Source organism: Mauremys mutica, chromosome 9, assembly GCF_020497125.1.
Source record: "Mauremys mutica isolate MM-2020 ecotype Southern chromosome 9, ASM2049712v1, whole genome shotgun sequence".
Classification (NCBI taxonomy): Eukaryota; Metazoa; Chordata; order Testudines; family Geoemydidae; genus Mauremys; species Mauremys mutica.
In genome coordinates, this window is record NC_059080.1 from 20,858,799 (window position 1) to 20,885,740 (window position 26,942).

The 26,942-nt window shown below is 41.6% G+C and overlaps 1 protein-coding gene across 2 annotated transcripts in view; it reads right to left on the reverse strand.

Moving 5' to 3' along the window:
* LOC123377376 (ubiquitin carboxyl-terminal hydrolase 12) overlaps nucleotides 1-6,004 on the reverse strand; it is an 85,533-nt gene extending 79,529 nt beyond the window's left edge. The window contains exon 1 of one of the 2 annotated variants that reach the window (XM_045030221.1): nucleotides 5,816-6,004. In XM_045030221.1, coding sequence (XP_044886156.1) covers nucleotides 5,816-5,866 — 51 coding nt within the window. In that variant the 5' untranslated portion in view covers nucleotides 5,867-6,004. The remainder of the gene's footprint in view (nucleotides 1-5,815) is intronic. The other variant, XM_045030219.1, reaches the window with a different exon arrangement.
* Between the last annotated feature and the right edge of the window lie 20,938 nt (nucleotides 6,005-26,942).

Consider the following 26,942-nt stretch of genomic DNA (forward strand, 5'->3'; position numbering starts at 1 on the left):
AAGATAAAGGCAATGCTGGCACAAGAACAAATGGATACAAACTGTCCATGAACAAATTCCGGCTGGAAATTAGAAGAGAGTTTCTAACCATCAGAGGGGACAGGTTCTGGAAAAACCGCCCCCCCCAATAGGAATTGTGGCAGCAAACAACTTTATTTGTTTTAAGAGGGAGCTGAAACAAATTTATGAGTGTGATTGTAGGACAGGGTTCCTTGTGATGGTGGGGGGCCAGGCTCATCAGCCCTGGAGCTTACTTCTGATTTATGTCTTATGTTCCTAAAAGCTCATGTTTCAGGGTTTCAGTTGACCACCTGTGGGGGCTAGGAAGGGGAGCAGCATTAATTCTAGTATCCTAGCCACATTCCAACTCAGGCAGTTGTTCACCTCAAACTATCCTTCACTTCCTGTCCAAAAAGGTTGTTGTAGCAGTGCTGCTGTGATCCGTCAGATATTTGTATGACTCCATTGCTGTGGTAACTGAGGGCTGGTCTACACTGGGGGGGAAATCGATCTAAGATATGCAACTTCAGCTACGTGAATAGTGTAGCTGAAGTCGAAGTACCTTAGATCAAATTACTTACCGTCCTCATGGTGCGGGATCGACGTCCGCAGCTCCCCATGTCGACTCCGCTACCGCCGTTCGCGTTGGTGGAGTTCCGGAGTCGACAGGAGCGCGTTCGGGGATCGATATATCGCGTCTAGATGAGACGCGATATATCGATCCCCAAGAAATCGATTGCTACCCGCCGATACGGCTAGTAGTGAAGACGTACCCTGAAAGTACACGTCACTGGTCAGTGAAACAATTCCTATATATCCCTTTAACTGCCAAGAGCCAAATACAGGGTTTAACATTGCCACCGCCAGAGCTAATACCACCACTATCACCCTGAGCAGATCAGTGAGCAGCATTCCTCGCTCTGTTAGAGGTTATTAAAGCTATTGAATCTGATTCTGAAGAGTCACAAACCTACACAAAAGATCACCCTTTATTTGGCAACTTCCTTTATTTAGATACCACTCTAAAAGAACCCCCAATGTACTGAGTACCATTCTGCTCCACGTTTATTAAACAATCTATTGGGATTTATCAATCAGCTGTTTTTTGTTAGGTCTTTGAGTGGCGGCTTTAGATGGCTTTCACTGTACTTTGTTTTAAAGTATGAGGGTTTTTAAAAAAAACAAAACAAATCCCTGCTGTGTTGATGATTAAGAATGGCAGTTTTATCTATTTTCTGTTTTTAAATTTAATCTTTTTCCCATGTGAACTTTTGTGCTGGGTGAGGATGACAGCCCTGAAGTCATGTCTTTATACACATGGCAATGCAAGCTTCCCCCACACTCTACTATGCCTCAACCCTGACTTAGAAGAACCATCATTAGGACTGAGAGGATATTTTCTATTTTCATTGCCCAATCAATCAGTCCTTGGCCTCTCTACTTTGGCTTGTCAGCAAGAGTACTTGTTAGTTATTTCTGATTAAGGAAGTGCCTGTGTTCACATCCAGTTAGACACAATTTGCCATTAGTCTTTAAAACTCAGAATTGTCTAGAATTCTCAAGGAGGAAGTCAGAGGGTTAAATATTTTTCGAATGGGTCTTTTAATCAAGAATCACGTAATGTGGAATGAATGTTTCAACTCAAAATGTTTTCTCGCTATGCCAGTTTCATAGTGCGAGGTCAAAACCGGGGGAGCTACTAAACTAATAGAAACACACACACACAAATCCAAAGGATAGTTTCTCAGAAACAATTTCAGCCCTGCTGGAAGAGTGTGTGTAACTTTAAGAACTTCCTGCTCCAGATTGGCTCCACATCTCTCATGTGTGCGTGCTTCTGCTCTGGGCACGGTTCCCACGCTATATTGCAAAATACTCCTTGAGTTTCTCATAGAGTTTCTGCCTGGACATAAACTGCAGCTTTGATTCCAGGTGGATGTGCTAATGTATATTACATATTCAGGATATTGGGGTCACTGTTGATTATGCTTGCTTTTCTGGCATGCATGGATTTATTTCCTATTCTATCTGATTCGTTTACAACACCAAAGAACTCTCAGTGCTGCAATAAAAATGAAACAGACAACTTAGAAAAGCCATGCCCATGAAATTTCATATTACTTTGATTATTTTAAACAAACCAGATCTCTGACTATTCCTTACATAAAGAGACCCTGAACTATTTCTAGATAATCTGAAGACCTTCCTATAATGGGTTGTAATCAGTCAGTCATGCCAAATGAGGTTATTTGTCAAACCACATTTCTACATTTCAATGACCAATATGTTAGTGTCTGTATGTTTTTCTTGTTGTTCCTTTCTACTTCCTCAGACAATTTCAGTTGTTCTCAGTGCAGAGGTGAACAGATACCACCCTGATGAGTGCAGCAGCATGGATAGATTAGGCAGATCACCCTAATGATGTAAAAATTAAATTTCACCTCTTTCCACTGAACAGAAACAAATGGAAGGAAGGAGTCAATATACAACTTCTCTTGCTCAACACCACAGTCTCTGACTGTACATAGGAAACTCATGGTCAAACAAGTTGCATGAAGCAAACAAGTCTCTTCATAGCAGGAAATCCTTATGACCTCTCAGTCAGAACATTTTGTCATCAGGAGACAAATAATTTAGATTTTAGATCTAAATAACTGGACATTTTTTACATCTACTGTCATGAGCTTTGGAACAGTGAATGACAAAACCAGATCAGCTCAATAGAAACATAGTTTTTCAGTGGGCAGATGGACAAGTGTGATGTTTAACAGAGTAGTTCAACACAGACACTGGAGTGAAACAGGCTTGTATTTCATTTCTGCTGTTGTTTGGCATTGCCAAAGTGTGAATAATGAACAAGTGTATTAGCAACATAGACACTGGTATTGCATGGGTAGATGGCAAAGGCTAGGAGACCTAGACTTTGCTGATGATATTGCCTTGTGGAGCAACACTCTTGAAAAGTTACAAATAAATGTGATGGCTGGGCCATGGGCAGCCAGACCTAATGGTCAGAGCCAGAGTCCACAGTCATAAGTCACGAGTCAGCAGGGTCAGGGTACCAGGAGACCAGAACCACAAGTCAGGAACCAGAGTCAGGCTGGGTCAGGATACGAAGGGGTCAGAGGCAGGAGACAAACTGGAGGTCAGGAACCACAAATCAGATGCCAGAAGTCAAGCTAGGAGAGTGGGGGTAGGAGTGGGGTGGCACACAATCCAGAGCAGGGTGGAGCTCAGCTGTTCAAACAGCTTCCTGTTCCTGCCGCTGGCTTACGTAAGGCCTGTGAGCCAATCTGCTGCTCTGACACTCTGCCAATAGGACCTCAGCAGCAGAGCCTCAAACTGGGGCTGGGCTTTGTAGGTCCTAAGTAAGCAGCTGTCAGTATGCTGCCAGGTAGAGGCTCGGAGCCTGGCTGCTCCTGCAGACCCAGGTTCGAGACCTATGGGTCATGACACAAAGACAGTCAACCTGAAAAAAACAGCACAGCTCAAAATGAGTTATGCTAAAACATCACGTTAGAAGGCAACAATTCATCTACCTGGGCATTTTAACAGGGCAAATACTGAAAAACAAAATCTGACTGTTCAATAGCATTTTGAAATTAATTTGCTTTAGCCTCATCAAGCCTCTTTTGCCTTCACTTTCCAAGAACAGCTGAGTGATTGTGTTTTACTGGTACAAAAGTGCATGGAAAGGGTTAAATAAGCAGCTCTCTGGGGAAGAACTGTTTTATTGTGCTGTGTTTGTACATCGCCTAGCACAACAAGGTCTGGGTCCATGGCTGAGGTTCTGAGGTGCTACCATAATAACTAATGACAACATCGAAGCAGCGCACAAGGATTCACATTGAGAATTTTAGACTTGTGCTGGAAATACTTGTGCACACAACCACATGGAGAACAGAAACAATGCCATGTGTTTTTTTCTAACCAATGACGACTAACCAAATACAGCCTCAACATTCACAGAGAACTGCTTAGCATCAATTCAGAAATAGACAGCAAAATAATTAAAATAAAATTCCTAATGCTTTTGAATAGCAACAAAGGTAGATGGTATGATCTCATCATGGATATTGGATGAGCAAAACCAAGGCTAAATTCACCAGCTAATCATCTACTCACCTCTAATTCCAAATAGCATCTAATTAAAGCTTTTTTGTCATAAGCGTAGTTTGATTTCTCTATTGTTGGGAGCAGCTCCAGTCACGTCCATGGAGCCGTGTGTGTGTGTGTGGGGGGGAATTCTGCATTTGCCTTGGGCTTTCAGTTTTGAGGGACAACGCCCCCTTTCCTTTCCCAAACTGCGTCCGTGCTTTTTGGCATGGATAACCTCTGCAATTGCTGGTAGGCGGCTGCACTGTCAACTGGAGAAATGACAGACATAGTGTACTGCAAACAGCTACACTCACCAGAGCATGTTAATTTATCATAACATACCAGTGGCAGCAGAAGCACCGCTGAGTATGCCCAGAAATCCAGGTTTGGAAAAGAGCTAACACATTAAAATAAACTGATTGCTATAGTCCAGTTATTTAATAGGACATAAAAACAATTAAAGAGACCCTGAGGAAACCAGTCGTGGAAAACTTAGGTCATATTATTTAAGACCTGTGCTGCTTCTGTGTTATCTCTTTAATTTATATTTCTCTGTGTGTGTTTTACTGATGTTATTAATAACGATGACAGCTACATAAAATCAAGATCTTTGATGCCTAGGAGTTTTTCCTCCTTCTACTGATGCTCAAGCTGACCATTTTATTCTCAGTTTAGGATGCTATTATTATGTATCAGGTAAGAACCAGAAAGTGAAACCAAATATAACCAGGAAGTGTAACTGATCAGTCTAGTTTCCCAATCCCAGTTGTGTGAATTGCTAAAAAAAGGAAACTAAACAGCATAAATCTAGCACCAGCTTAATCAAATCAAATTAAAATAACTCATAAGAATGTGGAACATGATGTAGACAAGGTAAAAGCAAGTAACTTCATCACTTCATATTGTGTAAACCTCCTTCCCTTCTACTCCCACTACTCTTCGTGCCTTATGTCATGCCTTTATTAATTCTAGCACAGTGATTCTCAGACTGAGGCTCACAAGCGGCTCTTTAGCACGTCTCCTGCGGCTCTTTGCCGCATATTAAAACACTGTGCTTTTACCAGGATACTTTTACTATGTTCTTAACCAATTGTAGTTGATAAAATAATAATATTTGATTAGTCATTTTGCTGTGAGAATAATATATACTATATGTACATGTACACACACTAAATATTTCCTGTCTTACTGTTTAAATATTAATACATAGTACTATAGTAAATTAAACAATGAATTCACACTGCTGTAGTTCTTTTGGGTAATGTTGATTGCTAATTTGGCTCCTGAACCACTGAGGTCTGAGTATTACTGCTCTAGAATCTCAACACCTGTCTGTGTGTTGTCCCCTTGACTTCAGTGGGGCTGATTGTGGTAGTGTTTGCAGAATCAGGCCATTAGACTTTAATATCAGTTCTAAACTGCAGTTTAAGAGGAGGAAGGTAGGAAAAAGCTGGCTATACACAATGTTATAGACCTCAGTTTAAGCTAAAGTAGAGCAGCCACAGGGCTGCTCAAATTTACATTCCCCAATTGTTCCCTGATAAATTCTTATCAACCACTTTAAAATATCCTTTGAAGGGAAGACTTCAAGAAGAATGTCTAAAGTTAGGTTCCTAAGCCCACATTCAGGAACTATTGAGCCCAAGTCCAATTCTATATGATGAGACCACTATTAGGGTAGCACCGTAATAAATAGCAGAGCATGAAGGGTACATACTGTACATAGCTGATCAACTTGGCTCTGGAACACGGGGACAAAGAGGGTCATTAAGTCAGCATATGCTGGGTCTATAAGTTGAAGTTCTCCATCTCCAGACACTACCCAAAGGGAGGGAGGGTTGTTCAGGAACCTTGAATCAGACAGAAAGGATTAGGGGCCGGTGTGCCAGCCACTGATAACACACACTAAGCAGAGCCCCGCTGCTTGAACTATGACATAGTAGAACATTCTTCATTGATTCCCCTGGTGACAAAAGCCATGATATAACAATAAAAACCTTTTAATGTATTTTAAGCCAAGACGCAAAAAGCCTCTAGATTTTTCATGAGCAGAGACATCTGCCTTTAATTAATCCTTGTGTACCAATAGGTGTCATTGCCGATTTGCAGACAGTGGGAATTTATGTACATGTACACGCATAGCCGAAATTTCTGATCAGTTCTGCGTATTACTCCAGACCCTTCAAAGTTTACTTTAACCTCTCTGATTATCTTGCTGTTAAAATGGCCCTGACCTCTGAATTCTGAGTTCATGCTTAAGGCTCAGGAGCTGGGTAAATTTCACGTGACTGACTATAAAATGTCCATTAGATGGTGCTCAAAGCTCATAGTGACTTCTGTCAATTCAATGGCTCCAAAATGGAATCAGACAGTAGTATATGTGCATTACACTACTTATAGGCAAAGTGCAGGCAACTGTGCCCAATGATGAGTTAAAATTGCTAAGGTGCATATTACCTCCATCACCATTGCCATTTTCAGTTCTTGCCAGACCACTGCTTAGTAGAGGTGTCTTCAAAGCACAGGCCTTCTCTTGTTTGAGGCACCAGGCCTCTGAAGTCAGCCCCAGTTGTACGTGTCTAGGACAATTTTTAAAAACACTATATTTTCCTTTCTCTTTACTAAACACAGACCTTGTTGCTCCGGGGAACTAATGTGCTATCCATTGAGGAGCAAATGCCACCCACTGCAGAAGGCTCACGCAAGACCTCTCTCACCATTTAAGCCCTTAAGACAGGCCTATGCAATGCAGAATTTTGTCCATCTCTGAACTGCAGCAAATGCCACCTTGAATAATAATTTCAATTCCTGCATGTGGCCCCAGTGCATAAAACCTTAACATACATCTACTACACCTTTTCGAAGTTTTTTCAGCATCAGGGTTTTTGTAATACATATATCTTACTACAGCTTTACGGCATTGTTGAAGCCATGTTGGTCCCAGGATATGAGAGAGGCAAGCTGGGTGAGGTGATATCTTTTATTGGACCAACTTCTGTTGGTGAAAGAGACAAGCTTCCAGGCTACACAGAGTTCTTGAAGAAGAGCACCTACTTTCTCTTTAAAACTTTACAGACAATAAAAGAGAAACTATTTACATAATACACAGGATATAAAATCCTCCTCTGATTAATTAGAGCTAAGTACGATCCCTTTGTTCTTGAAATTCTTTTATTCATGCCACATGGTAGCCTCACTGATATAGCCAAACAAGAACTCTCCTCCCACTTACCCCCTATAATTTTCCACTTGGAAATGTTTTCTCTTGTTGCTCTTTGATTCCATGGAATTCTACAACACTTTTAGGCCAAAGTCCATGACTCGGGTGAAACAATTCCTTGGCAGGAGATATAACTCACTAATACATTCTTGGTTTAGAGTAACAGGGTCCATGTCGCCCTCCGCAGTTCCACATCTCTAATTCCAGAAGCTGCTAGGGAATGAAAAGGATCCATGAGTCTAAGCCAAGGCTCTCTACAGCTCTGCAAACCCCAAAGACTGGTTAAAGGTAGTCTTTTCCAAAAATAATGATGGATTTTCACAATGATAATTATATTATCATTACAATTCTCCCAATAGCAGAATCTTGTGGCATCTTGGATGGTGGGGGAAGAGCAATATGTGTTATCCCATCTACTTGAAATGCAGTCACTAAACCAAGCCTTATGAAAGGCTCCAAGTTCCATAAACTGGCTCTCAAAGGACAAAAAACTTCCCACAAAAACCATGGCCTACATCAACCAGAATGCCCCAACCACCTGTTTTGTGGCAAAAATAAGTTTCTCTTGGTAGGATACACACTCTTACAGACATGGATAGCAATTTAAAAAGTTTAGTTTTGATGTATAGTGCTTTGCAGAGGCGATATGGGAAACAGTGCAGTCAAGTGGACAGGACACTAGACTCGAAGTCAGGAGATTTGTGGTTTGTAGTTGCTCTGCCACTGACTTGCCATGTGTCCTCTATCAAGTCATTTTGCCTCTGGTAAATGGGGGATGATACTTACCCTTCTTTGTAAACCCCCTTAAGATCTATGGATAGAAACAGCTATAGGATTCAAATATGAGCTGGAAAATCAGTTTGAGAGCCATCCCATTTTCAGTCAGCTTGGTCTAAATCTGTTGTCACCAAGCAACTTTAGCTTGAAAGCTCTGTCCCAGGTTTGACAACTCCACAGACAAACACTGTAAGTGCCACAAAGAATCATAATACGGAACAGAACTGTGCAAAGCGAGCAGGATCTCCCAGAAGGTGTCAGGTGAGCAGCTAGCGAGCATGCGCAGTGAGAGCAGTGATGCCAGGAATAAGGAAGATGGGTGTGGAGGAAGATCAAGCTGGACCGGTAGTGGGGAACCAGAGCAGGGCAAAAAGAGATGGATAATTCAAGGGGAGGGATGGGGATGAAAGAGGAGGCAACAAAGCCATGGAGCTCTGGATCACTTTGTAGCTAGGCTGACTTTGTAGCTAGGTAACAGCCAGAAGGGGTCCATGTTGCACTAGGTTTCAATATGCTGCCTCCATAATAATTCAGTCCCTACACGTTCCATAGAACAATGCCAGTCAAATCAGGGAGTGAGCACCAGCTTGGGAATCAAACACAATTCTTCTCCCAACTGGTAGTAAGGAGTAGTGAGGAAGTGTAAAGAGGGTGTGTTGAGAGTGGGGTCTTCCTCTTGTACTATGACATGTAAGCAAATGTCTCTTGAGTAAAGAACTGTCCCTCTGGAAATCTCATTACCACTGTCCCTTATTGGGTAATATAAAAACTGGTCCATTATGTGTCAAGAACCCACTACTGCACTCAGCTAAGAAAATTCTCTGTTAGCTCAAATCTTGGATTGTAATCTCTTTGGCATGAGGATCATGCCTGCCTTTGTGTTTGCCAAGCCTAACAGGGCTCTCTGATTATAACCCTAGCCTCTCAGTACTACTGTAACATTTTAAATAACAATAATGTGCCAGGTCCTTTGCTGATGTAAATTGGCATAGCTCTGGGAGCAGTGAGTGACAAGGGCCTATGCTTTTGCAGAAGCAGGTGGAAGATGTCTGAGTGGAGCTGATTCCGTGATTTTCTGAGTGCAATATAGAGATGACTAGCTGGCCAAAGATTTGCTGCAAAGTGCTCTGTTTTAGCACTCTTACTACACAGATGTGGGAAACAGGTTTATCTGTTAAACAATACATGGGAAAACAGCTACCATAAAAATAGAACCTATTAGGGGGCTGTCTGTCTCAGGAGACAGGTAGTTGAATACAGAGCCTTTCAACTTCAGAGCAATGGTTCAATCCAACCCTTGTCAGTAATGATTGAAAATCATGTTGCGGCTGTTCAGTGATCTACCAGCCATGAGTTTGGGGGCCTCAGTGCAGTTCTTAGTAGAAGAGTGTTCTCATCACAAAACCCACCATTGCAATTAGCACCAAAGTATGAAAAAGCAAGGGTGAGTAAACTACTCTCTTTTTACTTCTATGGCTAGAGGGGGTCCCTTTGGATCAGTGATGAGGCACAAAGCTCCTATTGCCACTGCTGCATTTGGCTGGTGAATAAACAGAGGATGTCACGTTCAAGGGCTGTCATATGATATTAGTAGTTAATACAGACACAAAATTAAAGGGAAAAATTGCTATTCTTTATTTTTGTATAGTGCCCCAATGCATGTTAGGCACCTACAAAAGAGGATGCAATCCCTGCTCCAAAAAGCTTTCAAATTAGTTAGACATGATGCAAGGAGGAGGAGTGCCACCAACAAAGCATCAGGGAGGGGCTAGCAAAGGAAGGACAGGGGAGACATTCAGGAGAAGGTGTAGTTGTTTGGCAAAGGTTATTAATATTCAGATGGTGCCACAAAGGAGGTTACATATACAAAAAACCCCACCCTCCAAGAAATGTCATTTGTAAAACTAAAGCAATGTCACAAGCTCATTTCTTGTAGGTGTCATGGCAGGACGGGGGGGATTTGAAGGAGGAGGGGGTAGTAGTCTTGTGGACCAGCTCAGAATGGGTGTTCCTCATGGAAGGCATGAAAAAAAACACACAGAGACCACAGCATGGTGTCACTGGCTGAGCAAGGATCACATGGCATCACCATTAACATTCAAACAGCAACAATCTGAAAATGAAGGCGAGGAGCAATGCACAGAGGGGCCAGACTCCGTTTGCACACTAGGAATGTTTGGGGTTTATTATTACTTATGTTACAGCAGTGGTTCTCAACGCCGGTCCGCTGCTTGTTCAGGGAAAGCCCCTGGAGGGCCAGGCCGGTTTGTTTACCTGGCCTGTCCACTGGTTCAGCCAGTCGCGGCTCACACTGGCCACGGTTCGGCGCTCCAGACCAATGGGGGCTGCGGGAAGCAGTGCGGGCCGAGGGATCTGCTGGCCGCCCTTCCCGCAGCTCTCATTGGCCTGGACCGGCGAACCGCCGAACCTGCAGACATGGCAGGTAAAAAAACCGGCCTGGCCCGCCAGGGGCTTTCCCTGAACAAGCGGCGCCCCTAGTTTGAGACCCACTGGTGTAGAGCATGCTTTCAGAAGTTTTAAAAGAGCAACACTCAGATGTGGAAACTACAGAACCCAAACCATCAAAAAAGAAAATCAACCTTCTGCTGGTGGCATCTGACTCAGATGATGAAAATGAACATGCGTCGGTCTGCTCTGCTTTGAATCGTTATCAAGCAGAAACCGTCATCAGGATGGTTGAAACATGAAGAGACATATGAATCTTTAGCGCATCTGGCACGTAAATATCTTGCGACGCCAGCTACAATGGTGCCATGCGAACGCCTGTTCTCACTTTCAGGTGACAAACAAGAAGTGAGCAGCATTATCTCCTGCAAATTGTAACCAAACTTGTTTGTCTGAGCGATTGGCTGAAGTAGGACTGAGTGGACTTGTAGGCTCTAAAGTTTTACATTGTTTTATTTCTGAATGCAGTTATTTTTTATACATAATTCTACATTTGTAAGTTCAACTTTCATGATAAAGAGATTCCATTACAGTACTTGTGTTAGGTGAATTGAAAAATACTATTTCTTTTGTTTTTTACAGTGCAAATATTTGTAATAAAAAATAAATAAAGTGAGCACTGTACATGTATTCTATGTTGTAACTGAAATCAGTATAGTTGAAAATGTAGAAAACATCCAAAAATATTTAAATAAATGATATTCTATTATTGTTTAGCAGCACAATTAATTTTTTTAATCTCTTGCCAGCCCTAATCTATATATATATTGTGGCTAGGGAAACTAAAGTTCAGCGTTTCACTTTAATCATGGAAAACTGTATTTTTATCATGGAAAACATGGATACCTGCTCATCATTCAGGGAAACATTTTAGCCATGACCCAGTCTTGTCTCATCTTGCAAACAGGTGGCCTTTCAGCATTTGAGGGCTATTTTCAGCAAGGGCAGACTTTTCTTTCATTTCAGCAGTCACAAGGGGGAGTCTACTATGGAATCCCCAAGTCCCTGCTTTGTGGGGAGTTTAATGTTAAACAGGGTTACCCCCTTTTTAAGTGTTCATCTGTGGCTCCTTTTCATCCTTGAAGGGGCAGTGTGGACAGGACAGTGGAGTGGGGACTCAGGAGATCTGGGTTGTATTCCTGGCTCTGCCACTTGGTCAAGTAACTTCACTTTTATTTCCTTTCCCAGCCTTTGTCTTGCCTATTTACCTTGTAAACTGTTTGGGAGGTGGGACCTCTCTTACCATATCTGTATGCAGGGCCTAGCTCAGTGGGGCCATGATCTGACTTGGAGGCTTTAGGTGATGCTGTAACAGAGTGGTTCTCAAAGCTGGTCCACCGCTTGTTCAGGGAAAGCCCCTGGCGGCCAGCATATCCCTCGGCCCATGCCGCTTCCCGCATCCCCCATTGGCCTGGAGCGGCAAACCGCAGTCAGTGGGAGCCACGACCGGTCGAACCTGCGGATGCGGCAGGTAAACAAACCAGCCCGGCCCACCAGGGACTTTCCCTGAACAAGCAGGGGACTGGCTTTGAGAACCACTGCTCTACACCTCGTCCCTCTCAAATTTTGGATGACACTTCAGATTCTTAAACCATGGGTTGAGTGCTGTAGCTATTTTTAGAAATCTCACATTAGCCCCTTTTTTGCATTTTGTCAAAGCTGCTGTGAAAGTGTTCTTAAAATGAACATGTGCTGGGTCATCATCCAAGACTGCTATAACATGAAATATATGGCAGAATGCGATTAAATCAAAATAGGAGACATACAATTCTCCCTCAAGGAGTTCAGTCACGAATTTAATTAATGTATTATTTTTTTAACAAGTATCATCAACATGGAAGCATATCCTCTGGAATAGTGGCCGAATCATAAAGGGGCATACGAATGTTTAGCATATCTGGCACGTAAATACCTTGCAACGCCAGCTACAAAACTGCTATGCGGATGCCTGTTCTCACTTTCAGGTGACATTGTAAATAAGCAGCAGGCAGCAGTATCTCCTGTAAATGTAAACAAACTTATTTGTCTTAGCGATTGGCTGAACAAAAAGTAGGACTGAGTGGCTCTAAAGCTTTACGTTGTTTTGTTTTTAAGTGCAGTTATGTAACAAAAAAAAATCTACATTTGTAAGTTACATTTTCACGATAAAGAGATTGCACTACAGTACATGTATGAGGTGAATTGAAAAATACTATTTATTTTATCATTTTTACATTTTATTATTTTTGTAATAAAAAATAATATAAAGTGAGCACTGTACACTTTTTATTCTGTGTTGTAATAGAAATCAATATATCTGAAAATGTAGAAAAACATCCAAAATATTTAATAAATTTCAATTGGTATTCTATTGTTTAACAGTGCAATTAATCACAATTAAATTTTTAAACTGTGATTAATTTTTTTGAGTTAATTGCGAGTTAACCGCAATTCATATACAGCCCTAATATAGATATCAATTGAACACAATGTTTTATTGATATATTTACAATTTTTATGCTGACAGCAGGAGCCCTGCCGCCTGGGGCAGACAGCCAGAGCCCTGCCCATTCTCCTGCTTATCTGAAATTTTTATTATCCGATCCAGCCCCGGTCCCAATTAGATCGGATAATAATGGGGTTCCACTGTACATGTTTTTATTTTGTCACACAATGTAAAAACTAAAGAATCTCTGTAAAAACAAAAATTCTGCATTTTTCCACCTTTTTCCATGGCAAACAGCTTGCTAGGCTCCCTGGTGATGAGACTGACTATCAAATTGCATCACACAGGAAATTCTGTAGGGTGCCAGGAAAGGGGCACAAAAACATGTCAGTCAATAAATCAGAGGGCTTCCACACCCCACCCCGCCACCCTCTTGCATCTCAGCAAGGGCAGCTCTCCTTCTCACTGTGAATGGTTTGATCGCTTTAGAACTTGTCTGCGCTCAGCAGGAGCACCTTCCATTGCTGTGGTGAAAATGAGGATCTTGGTCACCCTCCTTCTGTCCCAGCTGTGCACAACTGTAAAGAGAGCCCTGTCTCATGTACCCCAGTGTAACTCCACTGATTTCTCCTGGTATTACTTCTGATTTACACTGGTGTGCATAAAGTAAGAATCAGGCCCACTCTTTTCCAAAATAAAGGACACAGTCCAAAATCCCATAGATTCCAATGGGAGCATTGCCTGAGTATTTGCTACTGGATCTGCGTCCAGTCAAAAGCATAGCAAGAAGAATCTCAGTTTAGTTGGGCAGCTTTCATTAATTTCCAGGGACAGGTGAGGCAATGTGGGTAAAAAACAAACAAACAAAAACCTGTTGCAAGATTTTTATCCAAAAGTGAAACTAAAGCAAATGGTTTTCTGAGATTTAAAAAGTTAATAACTCACCACCTGCCCCATTATGTTTCATTTTCTCTTTCCCCCAAACATTCAGGATTCAGCTGCAGCAAGAAAGCAGAAGCACCGAAATACTGCAACGAAGATTTTTTGCAGACCCAACAGGACTTCACTAGGACTGCATGAGTGCAAGTAGGAGTTGACATTGGTACAATGAACTTATAGATCCAGATACTGGGGAATGAAGAGTGAAGACAATTTAATAAGTTTTTGCTCTGCATTAAAATATTACAGGGCTGAGGGATGGAATTCTTAGCCTCAACAAGCCAGACTTCCAGCAAGGTTACTATGGAGTAGAGCTGGACGAATACTTTATTTTTTGGTTTGGTGGCAGTTCTGAAAGATCAAGGGGAAAAAAATCAGTGTGGGTTGAACTGAATCTAAAATGCTTTGAAATTTTTGGTGAATCAATGAAGTCTGTTTCAGAACAGGGATTTGAAGTTAGGTCTTCTGCATTTCTGTCAAATAAACTATTTATATGGGAAATTTCACCCAGCTATACTATAGATCATGTAGGGAGTAGTGGACATGACCCCTTGATAGCAAATGTGAAAAATTGCAACCGGGGGGGGGGGCGGGTGAGGCAATAGTTGCCCATGTAAGACAAAGCTTCTACTATCAGGATGTCTGGTCACACAAGCCGCTGAGTGGTTTTGACCCATTGTATCCTAGTCTGATTACAACTCTACACAGACATCTGCCATGGAGCTTTGAAGTCTTCCTGCATGGTCTCCACTGACGTTGCCACCTACACAGATGATGCAGGCTGGCTTTTGATGGGAATGAAGGATGTGGGAGTTGATACAGAGAGGGTTAGGGCCTGATTCTCCTTTGCCCTGCACCTTGTGTAGTCATTTATACCAATGTAAAGTGAGTGCAAAATGTTAACACATAAGAATGGTAACATTTTACACTCACTTTGCTCAGGTGCAAGTAGCCACACACAGTGCAGGGCAATAAACCTGAGTGCTGAGTACCAAACAGCATGTGCACTTGATCTGATGCAGCTCAATCTCTCAAATTGTTTGCATTTTTGATCTATGAAAAGGCGAGAAAGTTGAGGGCACCAGAGATAAGCCAAAGCCTTCACATTACAGGAGATTCTGATTTTTATATGGATTCTCACTATTTAATATTCATATTACAGTAGCACCCAAAAGTCCCAGTCAGGATCGGGCCCCCATTATGTCATGAGCAAATCCTACAAAACCAAACAAAGTATAAACTCTCCACATCCCTTCTATCTACCAGTGAACAAAAACAGCATCATGTTTACAATGAAAAAAACAAACAAAAAAAAAAACCCCCAACAACCACCCTGTAATCTGCAAAGAAAAAATTCCGTAACATTATTTACCATGCAAATAAAGCATTTATCAAATCTGCAGAGAGGTAGGAAGAACAGTTTCTCTCTAAAGAACAATGCACAGCTGTATGATTGTTGATATATAAAAAAGAACCACAACAAAAGGGCAATGCAGCATAAAGAGGAAATTATTTCCTTTTTCCTTTGAAAGGCTTAGTTCAAATAATGAGCAGTTGTTGCTTGCAGCGGTGGGTGTATGCAGGGAGTTGGGAATGATCAAGATCAGTTTCAGTGAGCGCTTCTTCCTATCTATCAACTGATACATATTAGGATGGGTCAGCACTGCAGCTATAGTGCTGAGCATAGCAGCTTTACATGCAACTGACCCTGATACTGTTCTTGGCCAAGACACAGTGAATTTCCTTCTTCATTAGGCTTTTAGTTATTCTGGACATGGACTGTCTTTATCTGTGGCTTGTAATGCACCAAGCACTTCATTGGTGCTTAACAAATAATAAATGATAAGGGGTGAAATCAAGGACAATTATAATAATAATTGACAACGGGAAAAATTTCACTGACTGAGTCAATAGGGACAGGATTTCACCCAATATTTCTTAGAGATAGGTCTAAACCAGAAACTCCAGATCTGGGCCAAAATTTAATGTCTCTGGAATGATCAGAATTCACACCCCAAATTCAAATACTCATGAAATAGGCAGTTTAAAATCTGGATCCCAACCCAAACATTCCCAAAATTGAGATGCTTAGATTCTGCCCATTATAGAGAGATTCAAACTCAAACTTGGATCTGAACCTAGATTTTAAATCTGGATCAAGTTTTTGATCCAGGTCCATCTCCAGTATTTATATCCATCTTTTTTAAATCTTAAACTACAGTCAGACATTTGCTATGTCTATTATTTTAGGTGTGAGTGGGTCCAGTTTAGGATTAGTTTAGGAAGCTATATTTTGTGGGTATAGGAATATTAGAGTTAAGGGGGAATCTGATACTAATTAAGAGCACATAAGCACTGGTTAGGGATATTTGTTCACCCAAGAAAAATGAGGATTTACTAGCTGGACATTGGTGTACATTTTCTATAAGAGCACTGCAGTTCACGGCTGAAGTCCACAGATCCTCAGCTTATGGTGATTTGGAAAATTAGGGTTTCACATGGCGGGGACAGTCTAAGATGCAACCATGAATTTTTCCCAAGGCTATTACTGATGTTGAGGCCCTCTACAGTTCTGTTTTTGCACCACCTCCATACAATGTAGTCAGAGTTCTTTGTTTCTAGAATCCTTCTGAGTTGCCATGGAAATTATCACCATGTCCCTAAATATAGGATTATGATTTCATGACAAACAACAGGAAATGGAGGGAGCATGCTTTGGCTTAAACAGATATTTTCAGTCACCTGGGATAAAGAAAACAAAAAGTTCCAAATAGTATTTTGGCACCCTTAAAGGCCCACAGTTAAGGATTTTACATTATAGCCTCTGTCCATTCTCTAAAGAAATAAAGACATGCCCAGCTAGCAATCTCAATAAAAGCAAGTTTCTTGCAGGAGTCAGAACAGAGCAGCTTAAAGCAGTGTTGTCATGAAATTCAGCTATGAGTGGCCAACCTACCTCAAACTCGACCTGCAGTATTTCATCATTAGTGTCATACACTGAAGTCTGGATAAAGAAGGCTAAGAGTATATTAATATTACTGATCAGTTAGACCCCAATACTGCAAATTACTCCACATGTGAGGATCCCAGTGTCCATGTGGAGTTTCGCTGAAGTCCATGGGGGATTGGTCGTGCATTGTAACTTGTAGAAGAAATCACTGCCTGTCTTGCTGACCAATTATGCTGACCATTTCTCATTGTTTCCCTGTACTCTCCCATCTGTTGTCTCTTGTCTTATACTTACATTGTAAGCATCTTGGGCCAGGAACTGTTGTTGGTTTTTTTCATCATGTTTGTACAGCACCTAGCACAATGGGGGTCTTGGTCCATGACTAGGAATCGTAGGCTCTATGGTAATACAAATAATAATAATGGGATTATGGCCTTAAATAGGACTATTATTGCAGCAATGAAAATAGACAGAAACAGAAGGGGGAACTCTCACCACTAACGCAGAGTGAAATTTTTCAGACAGAACTTTTTTCAGTGAAAAATGAGATTTAGGTTGATCAAAACATTTCATTAATTCATGCTGAATTCACCAAATTGGTTTGGTCTATCCCTCCCCACGCCCCCCAAAAATTCCAAAAGTCAAAAAGTTTGATTTTTTTAAATTCAGAGATGACTTTTCATTTCCAATTTAAGTTCAGCTTTATTTTTAAATGGCATAAAACCTCTCAGAAATGAAACAAAAAATTTCATTTTTGGTCAAATGAAATGCTTCATTCACCAAAAAAGTGTGAAAGGCTTTTGTTTTAAGTTTGACCTGAAATTTCATATTTATTTATTTATTTGCTATTTTTTGGTTCAGTCAGTGCACCGAAAAAATCAATTATTCACAAAGCTCTGCTTACCACACCAACCAAGGAGCTGAGATAGCACGGTTTATCTAAGCAAGGGAGAGCTTTTATCAGAGGATGGAGAGCTGCCCCTCTCCTACTTTAACCCCTGCATTTATGTGCCAGGCATTTGACATGTGAAGAATAAGATGAGGCTCCTGCTACAAGGAGCTTACAATACACAGGCCAGTTTATACCCTAGTAATGGACTAAGTTAAAAAGTGGGCCACATTTCGGTCGCTATACACTGCTCCATCGGCATCAAGAGACTGGAACCTAGGCAAGTCTTCCCACAGGGGAGTCTCCTTAACATGGGCAGGTTTCCTTAGCCACATAGGAGAGCACATTTCTGGGCAGGCTTCAGCATAGGTACTTGTCCAGGGGCATGAGGAGGCTTGGCCAGAGCACAATGTGCATTGGATGGAGCAATCCACTGGGCTTGGAGTGGCCTGTAGGTGGCTGTTTAAGGCTACTATAACTTCAAACATTCCATTGGGTCCTCTAATTTGTGCTAGTGGTCCAGCAGATCCCAGAATTCAGAGAACATACAGGTGGCTTAGAGTCACCTATGTCCACCCCCCACCAGGGCTGCTCTTCTGAGACATAGCTCAGCACTGGAAGTAAAAAGTTCAGACATATTTTATTCACAAAGCACTGTAGATGTCACATGCCTAGCTGAGCTGTCTAGAATGAAAAATTATGTTGAAATGAACATTACTGCAAAATTTCTGGTATTTCCCAGCTGAGTCACAAATAATAAACAAGCATACATAATGGAACAAATCCTGCAGTTCTCCACTAGTGGAACTCCCATGAAAGCGTAGACAGAATTGACATTTCTGATATTTCTAAGGTAAAAAACAATTACGAAATCTAAAACTTAGAAAAATAATACAAGAACCCTTCTTTGTACATCAGAAAGGTGCAGTTGTTTTCTTTTTTTATGGTAACCTATAAACTGGAACAGTACAACAGCTGCTGATATTGAACTGAATTCACTATTTATTCAAAGTATTCATTAGTACCAACTATAAAGCCGTGACACTAGAATAATAGAATCATAGACTTTAAGGTCAGAAGGGACTGTTATGATCATCTGCTCTGACCTCCTGCACAATGCAGGCCACAGAATCTCACCCACCCACTCCTGTATCAAACCTATGTCTGAGCCATTGAAGTCCTCAAATCATGGTTTAAAGACTTCAAGGTGCAGAGAACCTTCCAGCAAGTGACCCGTGCCCTACGCTGCAGAGGAAGGTGAAAACACCGCAGGGCTTCTGCTAATCTGCCCTGGAGGAAAATTCCTTCCCGACCCCAAATATGACAATCAGCTAAACCCTGAGCATGTGGGCAAGACTCACCAGCCAGACACCCAGGAAAGAATTATCTGTAGTAACTCAGATCCCACCCCATCTAACATCCCATCACAAGCCATTGGGCATATTTACCGCTAGTAGTCAAAGACGAATTAATTGCCAAAATTAGGTTATCCCATTATACCATCCCCTCCATAAACTTATCAAGCTTAGTCTTGAAGCCAGATATGTCTTTTGCCCCCACTACTCCCCTTGGAAGGCTGTTCCAGAACTTCACTCCTCTGATGGTTAGAAACCTTCATCTAATTTCAAGTCTAAACTTCCTGATAGCCAGTTTATATCCATTTGTTCTTGTGTCCACATTGGTACTGAGTTTAAATAATTCCTCTCCCTCCCTGGTATTTATTCCTCTGATATATTTATAGAGAGCAATCATATCTCCCCTCAGCTTTCTTTTGGTTAGGCTAAACAAGCCAAGCTCTTTGAGTCTCCTTTCATATGACAGGTTTTCCATTCCTCGGATCATCCTAGTAGCCCTTCTCTGAACCTGTTCCAGTTTGAATTCATCCTTCTTAAACATGGGAGACCAGAACTGCACATAGTATTCCAGATGAGGTCTCACCAGTGCCTAGAGGAAAGACCTCTGTAAATTTTCATGCAAAAATTTTCAATTTTTTTAATTAATGGTGAAATTAAAAAACATGAAGATTTCAATGTCATATATCACAATTTGAGGTCCAAACTTTGAATCTCTGAGTACTTTTTACTTAGCAATGGCCTTGTTTTTCAAAATGCAATAATAATAATAATAATAATAAAATTAAAAAACACCAACCAACCAAGCAAAAATCCCTGCACATTCTGACCAGTTTTGCCTTCCCCATCATGATTTCATCCCCTCTGGTAGTAATAGCAGCCACTTAACTGTAGAGGGCAGAGCCTGACAACATTTGGGAATGTAGCAACAAAATCACTAGCTGGCATTTGATTTAATTATGGTGTTAAAACTGGGAAAGGAAGGTCGAGGGTATATTTCAAGAGCATCCCTAATGTGGAAGCATAATCACATCCCTCTAATGGACTAATTTTTTCCCTTGATGGCAAATACTTTAGATCAGCGTTTCCCAGACTGTGCGGCCCCCCTTCCTGGGGAGACATGAAGGACAAGTTGGGGTGACTAGTCTCTCTTTTAAAAAAAAGACTTTTTGCATGACATTCCCCAATATAGATCATTTTCTACACAGAACACCTGGAAAGAACTAGGATAACAAGGAAAAATAAGTCCTGAGGGTTTGAGTAGACTTCAAGTAGATGGTGCCTCTTTAGATCATTTCCTCAGGCCACGGAGCAAAGCGGTGGCAGAACTGGGGTTATTAGAATTTTGAAGTGACAGGCACTCATCCCTAAACTCAATCACTTAAACTACACTCCCATTCCAGCGTAAGTGCGCTTGTGTGCACACGTGTGGATAGCGTGTGTATGAATGTATGTAAGTGATGGGAACAAGTCCAAAGCTATTAGATCATAAATAATAAACTCACTCAAACAGCACTTGTATAAACTGGTTCAGAAGAAAACCCAGAGCCCTAATCCGCTTCTCAGAAACATACAAGTGTTTTCCATCTACCCTCCCCTGTAAAATTATAAACAATACAGTTATTGCCCTCTCTGCCTGCAATGCCATTCATAAATCTGTATTTATGAGTCCCACATGAAGGAAGAGGAGGCATGTTTTAAACTTCACTCCACTGTAAGGAAGAATCTCAATACCAGAGGGTGAGACTGGCCTGCACCAGCTCTTCCATTTCAAAGAATCTTCTGGACTCTGTCGGACAGTTACCACAGCCATGCCAATTAGATTGTGCTGGTTTCAAAAGAAAGAGGAAATCTCCATGAACACAACCCCACACCCAAATATGACTCAAGAAACGTAGAGAGGAAAAAGAACACTCATTCCCTCTCATTCCACCCCACACCTAGGCTTGATAATGGTGCCAGCTCACAAGAAGCTGCAGCTTTGGGCTTGGGGAGTCTTTGAAGATTCAGATGGCTGGTTAAAGGCCTGCACAGAAGGACCAGGGAAAGACAAACAAGCCTCAAAGGCACACACACACACACACACACACCTCTCTACCCAGATCTGACATCATCCCTTGGCCGCATCAAAAGAGAGCAGGCCTGTTTGATATTCACTTTTCCTACTTGAATTTGGGAACGTGTAAACAGAACACTGGGCCAGCAGTCTTGAGCTGAATGAATGAGCTGCAGAGGGAAGTGGGGGTGGCTCAATCACAGCTGGCCCTGGTTGTTCTCAAAGGGGAAGCCTATCTAGTGTTGACCTCTGGAGATCAAACAACAGATACAGCTCCTTTAAGACTCTATGCCTATATACACATCTGGTACCTTCCTGGCCTGGCACAAAGATACTGTATGGAATTTCATTTCAGAGTCTTCTTCATTATGGTATTGCCATGATTTTCTTGTGAGTCTCACAATAGTTTGTGTTTTTCTTAATAGCCCGGGTCCTGGAGTCCTGCATCTCTATGAGAATTCCAGCCTTCATTTAAAAAGAATAAGTTTTAGCCATCATGGAGAAAAAGCTTGAAATATGACTCCTAATGGCTCAAAAATCAGAAAGCAAATAAAAAGAACCCAACGTTTATTATTTTTAAGCCAATCATGATTTTTTGGAGGCCTGACTCAATGGGTTTTGAATGCTTGCAGTTAGCAACCTTGTCATTATTTACACTGCAAGTTCTTAAAAAGTCAAGCTTTCAAAAACTCAAATGCTCCAAGCCATAAGCCAATCACTCCCTGATTGAAGAAAGGGAAAAACTTCTTCTTAAAATAGGTTATTTTATAATTGTCCATTATGGGTTTTTTTGGACCTTACTGAAAGCACTTTGCATGGTCCACTGTTGGAGACAAGAAACCAGACTAGGTGAACCACTGGTCTGATGATTTAGCAATTCCTATGCTCCTAAAGTGTCTGGCACAGAAATGTGTGATCCTCAGAAGGTTTGCGAATCAATACGGTTCAAAGAAACGCCCAACATTCACATGTTTATTTGAAGTGTCTTTGAACTATTCCAAACTTTTGTGTCTTAGAAACCAGACTGGAAATCTCATAAAAACAACATTTCTCATTATATGCAATAGCTTGGCTTCCAGCTGGAACCAAGAAGTGCAGAGCACTATATGACAATGGAAAATTAGGCCTATTTTTAGAACCCCAGAATAGGTTTGAATGAAAGTCTGGGGGGAAAAATCCAGTTTGTTCCTATTTTATCTGAAGATATTCTCCCATTTTATAATTTCTCCCATTCTCTGACATTTTATAATTTCTGACCTCCCACAGTGACAATTTCACTTCTATGGAAAAACATGGGCTTTTTATTTTTGTAGCCATACTGATGCTTGATGTACATTTGCTTAAAGAATCCTAAAACTGCAAAAAGGGATAGGAGTTGTGCTACGAAGATGGACATTTTCTATTAGTCATGTTCTATCTAGTCACCAACCCAAAGCTGCTGCTCATCACATCCAGATTGGTTCTTTGCATGATGCAATGGAGCTACACTAGCATTGTCAAGATTATAGCTGGATGATACTAGTTGTCAGTAGAGATCAATTGAGGAGGCAATGTTTGGATTCAGAACTGGCTTAGTTTTAGAATCAAATTCAGGCTCTTATGAAGGCTGAACCAAACCTAGGGTTCAGATTAGATGTCTGGGAAATCTTGCAAGCTGCTGTCATGAGAACGCAACCCAAAATGATGGAAGTAAAGCTAGATCTCCTGCTTTGCAGAGATTTCTATCATCTTGGATTGGCCCTTTCTGGCAAAATATATAGAGTGGATTTGACGCTGAAGATTTGAAATTGTGAAATACTTTTCTTATTATCCTGCCTCTCCCTTCTGAAATGCAGGTGGGGTTGGAGAGGAGTTTCCAGACCTATCTCTAGTTGTGTTAACCACAGCAACTTGTGCAGACAAGGCTTTATGCAGTGGGAGGAAGATGCATAGAAATGGGAGAGCTAAAGACTTGCTGCCTGTATGAGCTCAAACCTCTTCTCTTTGCTTTATCACAGCACTTTATTTTAAAAGGAATCATGCAGTTGAAAGGTCAGGTCAGTCTGCAGCTGGGTATGAAAGGCTTTTCCAGCACAGCGTGAAAATGTTCCAGTGGTAAGTGAGTGGCTGGGTGGAGATGGCCTCTGCATTGCCCTTCTGCAGCTATTGTTAGGCACCTTGTCTGAATAGGTTTGCAAGCCTCCTCCATGAAAAGCCACTCCTTTCTCCTCTACTGTACTTATACCTCCCACACTTTCATGTTTTGTACTGCAGAGAGCTGTTGCTTCCCAGCCAGGGTCAGCACAAGGTCATGACTCCTGACATGAGGTTAATGTAGTTGTAACTAACAACATGAATTTTTCCAGTTACCTGAATATTCCCTCCCGCACCCCTTCCCCTCCTCCCACTTTTCTATCTCAAGAGGGGAACCTGAATTAGACTTATTCATTGTAAGGGATTTAGGGCTAATTTTTCAGAGCTCCTAGGCGATACATGGTACAGTCATGTATGCCTAAAATTTGTCAAAAGTTTAACATAAAATAGTGATTTAACACTTAGTCCTCATATAGCCTCCCCAAGAATTAAAATTAGAGGGGGTGTTCAAATATACAGGGGCAGGGTTGGAAAATGATTAAATTGGCGACACTGAGTTGACGACGACGGGGAACAGGGGGAAGGGAAAATGGGGGAGTTGGGGGGGTGTAGGGAAATCCCCCCTCCAACAATTTCAAGGCATGTTAAAAAGGCAGGTGAGCATTTTTATCCTCATTTTACAAGTGGGAAAACTGAAGTGCAGAGACCTCTAAGGCAAATATTAAATATATTGTAACTGAGAAGAGTATCAAAATATGGCCCTGACTGTTCATCCTATGTTTGTGGACAGCAACAGAAGAGTATAAGCCAAGTTTAATCCTGTGGCCTTTTTCCTCTTGCAAAGATTTTTTTAAAGGGGAAAAACTTGTGCTCTATTTAAATTATTAATATTATTATATATTTGTATTGTGGTTTGCCAAAAGCAACATTTTAATCAACAACTCATTTTTTAAACAAAAACAATTTTAAAAAAACTAAAACTCTGTAGGTTTTGGTTGAAAAATTAAACAATTTTCACAGGAAATTGGAGGGAAGGAAGAAATGTCCTGTGAAAAACGATAGCTAGAGCTAATAAAAAATGCCTAAAAACCACTATAAAATGTGCTGTAAGGAATAGCCCTACACTGGCTGGTTAACCTAATAGGTCTTTTCCAGGTCTAATTTCTGTAACTCCAAGGAACAAACTTTACAAAGTTCTTCTGTAGCTATCCAGCTTTAGTGACCCCAGGATGCTGAGAGCATGTATTAGCATCATAATGGGATACAAGGCCTGTGTGGATATCTGCATGTAAGTGTAATGAAAGCAGTGGTTAGAAGGTTGGGGTGGAGAAATCATGGAGACTGTCTATGTGGCTAATGACACAGCTTTGTCTGTGTCTCTGAATCCTGAAAGAGGTCCCAGAATGGGTGTTTATGATGAAGCCCCCTTAATCTGATGGGATTCTTTTGATCTCTACTGGAATTGACCATTGGGTTTACAAAGTACAATTAAAGGCAGATAAAGCCTTAGAATTTAGAAAACAAATCAAATTAATCAGATTAGAACACCCATCACCCTGGAAAAAACAAGCCTTGTTTTGTGGATTGATCCCTCCTTCAGAAGCCTGTGACGCTATGGCCCAATTTTCCCCTAAGATCCTGTTTTTACACAAGCACACATTTGGTGAAAGGGGACCAGGGCTAAGGAAGATTAGACTGAGTAGCTATGTATATGGATCAGTACAGCAAAGCTAATAAAACCATGTAAACCGAAGCAAACCTGTTTGCCTTCAAGACTGAGCTGGGAAAATGTAAGCCACCTGTTGGTGTAATAAGCCTCTCTTGACTGCAGTACTTATATAGCTGATATAAAAACCGATTCAACATTGTAGAAAATCTGTGACCACTTAGTGCTTCACCCATGTGCTGAACACCATGGTGTCTCAGAATTTCACAATGATACCAGGGAAAGAACTGAACTCTTACTTCTACAAAAGCACAGACACCCCCCCCACCCCCCGACATGAGCTAAAGGAAGAACTTTTTTAGCTGTTAGCAGTATAGGCCATATGACACATGTGCAGGTTAGAACATTAGTTGCAAAAATATATTGTGATTGAGCATTCACAGCCAAACTTGGCCAATAGGAACAGACCCATTGGGCCAAATTCATCTCCAATGTAACTATTATTTTGGCCCATAGAAGGGCTACTCACCAATGTAATTAACCCTTTAATTACTGTATTCATTCCCTGTGCAGAGCACACTCATAATATTTTCCTTATGACATACACAGCCCAGGACACCTCCAGGCAGGGTCAAGCTAATGATTAACAGAGCTCCAAGCTACTAAGGACAGAAAAGCAAATCAAGCTGTGTTGCTTTCTGTCCAGTTCTACGGCTACCCTATTCCTGGGTAAGCTGCTGAGGCTACTGAAGGGTCTCCAAAAGCATGAGTGCTGCCTTGCTTGTGTTTCAGGCCTCCAAAGGAATGTGTGAGGAGGACAATAGACAAACTAGATGAATTAATCCCTCCTCCCTCTGTATCAACCCAAAGTAATATTTTGGGGTCTGTTTTCTGTGATGCCAGCTGAGCAATGGCCTTAATAGTCTGAAAGGGCCTGATGTTTTATGGACACCAGAGGCAGCCAGATTTTGCTCCAGAAGATCATTGCTAAACCAGCTTTAAAAGAGCCATCATAGTTTTATGTGGAATTTTATGGCCTCCAACAGCTGCCAAGCTATAGAGCAGCTCACTAAATGTGTGTGCCAGGACCCAACATAGGCAGCTGGTTTCTATGTGCTGCACACACACAGACAGCAGGCAAGTGATAGACAACAGAGCAATTAGCCGGCCAAAGGAACTGGAATGTTCTTTCTTTAAAAATTTGTGGTATGGTGTTCTTGAAAGTGAATGGTTAGAGCCAGACACAGTGCAAGTGGATGCCAGGATCATTTCCAGCCCCACTCCGTTAGCTCTGCCAATGAACCCCAGTCTTGGCCTGCAGCCCCTCCTTTCACCCAACTCTTTCAGTCAGGAGTAGATTAAAACTAAACAGGGCCTGGATCCCCCAGCCTTTTACCCCTCTCGCCTTGGACTCGTCCTCTCAGCCTTTCTTCTTAAGAGAAATTCCTCTTCTCTGTCTAGCCACCTCAAGCCCAGACAGACTGCAAAAACTATTTTTTTACACTGCCCCAGGCCACATTCTTCCTCATAGGGTCCAAGATATGGTCTCTTGATCACACCCACCTCCAAGACCTTGATTGTCCTGCAAGGTAAGGTAACCCAGCCTACCCTAGCAGGCAGCTGGCACCCTTCAGCTATGGACTACAGCACAGCCTCTGATTCACTACTGTACCCAAAACACTCCTGCCAGCAGAGCCAGGATCCCAGGGTATCCACCCCAACTCCAGTCTTGGGTTGGGTCTCTACATAGCTCTGCCAGTGTACCTCTTTCCTGATCTAAATTCCTGATCCTACTCTTCCAGTTCAGGACGCCCTAGAGTACACAACTGTAAGGAACCATCCTGAACTTTGTGGAGGAAATAGAGTGTGCGCAAAGTATAACAAAATAGGTCTTTTCTCACTGTAATTTCTATGATGCCATGAAACTAATTTTATTTATAACCTATGCCAGGATTTGGATCAAGATCTACTAGAGTGAAAATCCTGAGCGCTAGCTCTAACATCACTCGCAGCCCCTAACATTAACAACAC